General features: G+C 42.5%; 1 protein-coding gene across 1 annotated transcript; it reads right to left on the reverse strand.

Annotated features, from left to right (window-relative positions):
• Positions 1-2926: 2926 nt before the first annotated feature.
• LOC114447624 (G-protein coupled receptor 4-like) lies at positions 2927-4171 on the reverse strand. The gene is made up of 3 exons (XM_028424013.1): positions 4031-4171; positions 3525-3712; positions 2927-3434 (listed from the first exon to the last, which is right to left on the reverse strand). The coding sequence occupies exons 1-3, from the start codon at positions 4169-4171 to the stop codon at positions 2927-2929; spliced, it is 837 nt and encodes a 278-aa protein (XP_028279814.1).
• Between the last annotated feature and the right edge of the window lie 594 nt (positions 4172-4765).

Consider the following 4765-nt stretch of genomic DNA (forward strand, 5'->3'; position numbering starts at 1 on the left):
AGAGGTTTCAGCAGACTTTGAAGGCTATGTCGTGTAAGCACTGTTATGGGTCTGAGACAGCATGGGATGAGAGTGTCCCTCTTGTGATGTTTGCTGCCAGAGAGACTGTGCAGGAATCCATTGGATTTAGCCCTGCGAAACTTGTCTTTGGACATAAAGTTAGGGGTCCTTTGAAGGTCCTTAAGGACCGCCTGACCTCCCCAGCTAAAGAAAATAAGTCTTCCTGTGTATGTTGCCAACCTAAAAGGTCGCCTCCACCAAGCCTGTACTTTAGCTAGGAGGCTCTAACCTCCACACAGGCTAAGATGAAGCAACGCTATGACTGAAAAGCTGTGGTGCCTGAAGCATTGTTTTGGTGCTGCTTTCTGTCCCTGGCTCGGCCCTTTCAACAAGTTTTCAGGTCCTTACACTGTAGAAAAGAAACTCAGTGACACCAATTATGTCATTCTCACTCCTGATTGTAGGAAAAGGACCAGGGTTCCCTGATGCTTTCCAGTATTTGCCATCCTGATGATGGCTTGATGATGCAAAATGCTGCCCCACAGGGGGCAAGATTGTGTAACAGTGAAATCTTGGCTGACTTAACCCACTACCTAGCTCACTTTCCTAGTGACCATTCTCATGATATAGAAGGACTCTTGCATGACTTTCCAGGGTTGTTTGGTGATGTACCTTCCCCAACATCTGTCATCACACATGACAGTGTTAACCAACCCCACACCAATCAAGCAGCATGCTTACAGGGTTAACCCAGTGAAAAGGGAAATCATGAGGAAGGAAGTTATGCAACATGGCTTTGCAGTACAGTTGTAGCCTCTGGAGTTCACCCTGTTTGCTAGATGTCAAGTCAGATGGTAGTCTACGGTTCTGCACAGATTTCCTCAAAGTTAATGCTGTCGTTGTTCCCGATGCACATTCGTTTCCACTGATAGATGATTGCATTGATGAAGTTGGTCCAGCTTTGTTTGTAAGCAAGCTGGACATGTTAAAAGGATTTTGGCAAGTTCCTTTAACAGGGCATACAACAAGGCAAGAGTTTCCTTCTCAATGGTGGAATATTTAAGCTGATGGCCATTGAACTTGCGGAGAAGTAACTCACCGGGTGACCGCTCCAGCTCCGACTGCACTAGCATCCACTTCAAGCTTAAATGGTTTGGAAAAGTCTGGAGCAGATAATACAGGAGCACAACACAGCAAAGCTTTAAGATTGTCAAAGGCCTTTTGGCACTCACTTGTCCAAATGAAAGGCCTGGAGGGGCTGGTTAAGGAGTTCAGGGGGGCTGCAACAGAGGAAAAGTTCCTACAGAACCGTCGGTAGTATCCAGCCATCCCCAGGAAACGGCGCAGCTCCCTCCTTGTAGTTGGCACTGGGAAAGCTGCAAGAGCTAGAACTTTAGCTTCTGAAGGCCAAACTTTACTACTACCAACCTGCTGACCAAGGTAAAGCACACTGCCCTTCCCAAACTCGCATTTAGCAAGATTTAAGGTCAACGAGGCAGCTGAAAGGCGTTCAAAAACTTCCCTCCCTCAGCGTGGACATGTGACTCACCCAGTCATTAGAATACACAACAATATCATCCAAATATGTTCTGCAGTTTTCTACATCTTCTAGCACCTTGCTAACCAGCCGCTGAAAGGTGATGGAGCATTACACAGTCCAAAGGGCATAACCGTGTATTGAAGGAAGCTGTCTGGGGTCACAAAAGCTGACATCTCAGATGCACAAGGGGTTAACACTTTGAGGTCTACATTGGATCTTCTGTGAAACCCGTCCAGGTTTTTACTGACCACAATCCCCTTGTTTTTGTGTCAAGAATGCACAACCATAATCAGCGCCTTATGCGATCGTCACTCATTGTTCAGAACTATAACCTCGAAATTAAACATAAGAAGGGCTCTGAGAATATTGTAGCAGATGCGTTACCACGCGTGGTGTAAGTATGGATATTGGTAATGGTTCCAAACATTGTTTGGACATGTATGGGTGGGGGGTGTTACGTGCCCAGCAGAGCCAGGCCCTGTGTGTTTTGCCTGCTCCCCCCCCCCCCTCTGTGCTCCAGTTGGAGATTACCCTGGCAGGAACACCTGTGCACACCTATGGGTGGGACCGATTCAGCCAGTCGTGGTGAGCCAGCATAAAATGAAGGACAGAGCTGGGCTCACTCTCTCTTGCTCTCCTTTGTCTTGGCTGCTGCTGAAATGGTTGTAGTTGTATACTTGGGTAAAGGTGTGGACAGGTAAGCTGGGGGACCCCCTTACATTTGCTCACGTAGGATTTTGATGTTAAATACACTAGATTTAGTGGTGTGTGCTTTACTCAGTGCTTTGTAGTCCAGCCAGTCAGGCCCTTTTCTTTTGGTTCTTTTCTCTGTAGATAGTGAGGTAGACTAGGTCTGGTTTTGTTCTATGTTTTGATTTTACTTGGCACCACCTCTGTGTCCACACCTCCCTCCCCCAGATTGTTTTGTTTGCTATTTCAGTTGTCTGTGTGTTTAGGCCTCAGATAACAAATTGCCTAAACCATCCACCTGCTTTGAATTTTCTTCACTCCTCTGGTTGTTGTGTTGCTGGCCTGACCCCCTAGCTTCCATCTTATCTGTTCGTAACATTGGTCTTTAATAAAAGTTAAAAAAAGATCAATGAAATATGCTAAATAGCACAGTCGAGTCGTCAATACAGCATTTAATCACAGCCATATCAGGTATGTCATGGTGATGTTTTGGCTGTATATATATTGGCCGTGATTAAATGCTGTATATATATATGTTTATAGTATGTTACATATATGTACTGTATATGTGCATATGTGTGCACATAAATAATAAAGATTTAGTTATAAGATGTTGTAGTAGGACATAAATGAAACACTTATTTCATGACAACAGAACATTTTGCCGTTTATGTCGTTGTCGCCTTCACGTTTTATTCAAGCTGTTGTTCTGTTGATCTCATCACTGTTCACTTTGGAGCAACAGAGTGACGACAACAGTTTGTCTATGGCACCTTTCCTGATGAAAACATATGTAATCAAATCTGCAAGAGGACTCAGCCGAACAAGAGTGGAAGTCAGATACATAAAAACACAGTTATTTCTGGCTTCTACTGACAGGAAAAAAATGATGGAAGGCAGGAAGAACAGTGTGTGAATAAGCAGCACTACCACCAAGGTAGCCACAATTCTTCTTTTCTCATCAGAGGGGAAACTGCAAGATGAGGACAGAGCTCTAAGAGTCCCAGCCACGAAGAATATGTACAGAGGGAAAGGGAGGAAATGGAAGACACCAAAGATGGTATTTTCAACCATAGGAGGAGCCCAAAAATGACAAGGTAGAATATAGATGAGAGGAAATGACCAGACCACGATGCAGACCACCAAAGAACTCTTGATGGTTTTTCTACAGTGGTACCACAGAGGCCAGGCTGTGGCCAAATACCTGTAATGCAAAATACAAGAGCATCAAAATGACTTAGTAACAAGATGGTCAAACATAAAATGGATTTAGACACACACTAGATATATTTACCTTTCCAGGGCAACACACACCATGAAGCCAGAGCTGGCCGTCACACTCAGACCATAAAGATAAAAGAATATTTCATAGATTTTCCAATAATTGGGTTCTGCTACCCAAACGATCATAGAGCAGAGCTGAATGAGGTCAGAAATCAAATAGTTGATGACGTAGATCGGAGCAACGTTATCATTTCGCACCTGCAGGAAATCATAGATAAAAGAAGACACATGAGGATTATCAGGAGGCTGAACTGTGGTTAGCATAACATCTGGCAGTGCTATATGTGAAATGATGAACAGCAAATTAACTGTGAATTTGTGAAAAACAACTTTCAGCTGAAAACACAGACCTGCAAATGTCACCACATTACCTGGACTGCTTGGCAGACTCAGACAGTAGCATACAAACTGCTAAAAGCACCAAGCTACTCTTTACCACCCAAACTGAGCTGCAACTATATAGATATAATGGCAAAAAGCCAGAACAGTTTAAGAGAAGAATCAATAACTACGTACTGTGAAATAAACAGAGTAGATGGACACCAGGGTCAAGAGAAGGCCGATACAGATGATGATACATGTCAACACGTGTGTGGCAAAATCAGCTTGATAAAAGTTGCAGTGATAGGTGAAGTTGCTGCTATTATATACCCCCATTGAGGTGCTGTAAATGTTGTGTTTTTCGTACTTCAGAGAGAAACCTGTAGAGATTATGGTAGGTATTATGGTAGTATGATAGAACTGACCAATAAATATTGAAGATACATAAAAAAATACATCAGAAAAAAAACGTGCAAGTTAAACTATACATTTTAAGGCCTAATTTAACACTGCACTGCATTGCACAACCTCAGCTATGTGGTAAAACCTAGTCAAGACAGAAATAACTGTATGTTGCTTTTATATATTCAGAACCAAATCAGAAATATGACACAGAGAATGTGTCCATGTCAGGCTTAAATGTGCTACATTTCTATGAACTTCCATTTATTTATTCATCCTTCACCTTGAATTAATTTCAAAACATGTTAACATAGTGCATTAGTTATTTTAGTTGTTTCCTGTTTAAACATATTTAAAGCTGTTCTTTGAAAGTCATGAATTTTGACTTAACAGAAAAATAAAGTTAAAAACGTACCACTAAAAGATGCAGGTTCACACCTTCTCCTGTGCTGAAGTTTTGTCCTCTGCATGCAAACAGTCAACAGTAAATATGGTTTGAGGATGTGAGGTTGACGTGTCTCTGATCTG

The sequence above is a fragment of the Parambassis ranga genome, chromosome 15 (assembly GCF_900634625.1).
Source record: "Parambassis ranga chromosome 15, fParRan2.1, whole genome shotgun sequence".
NCBI classification, from domain to species: Eukaryota; Metazoa; Chordata; class Actinopteri; family Ambassidae; genus Parambassis; species Parambassis ranga.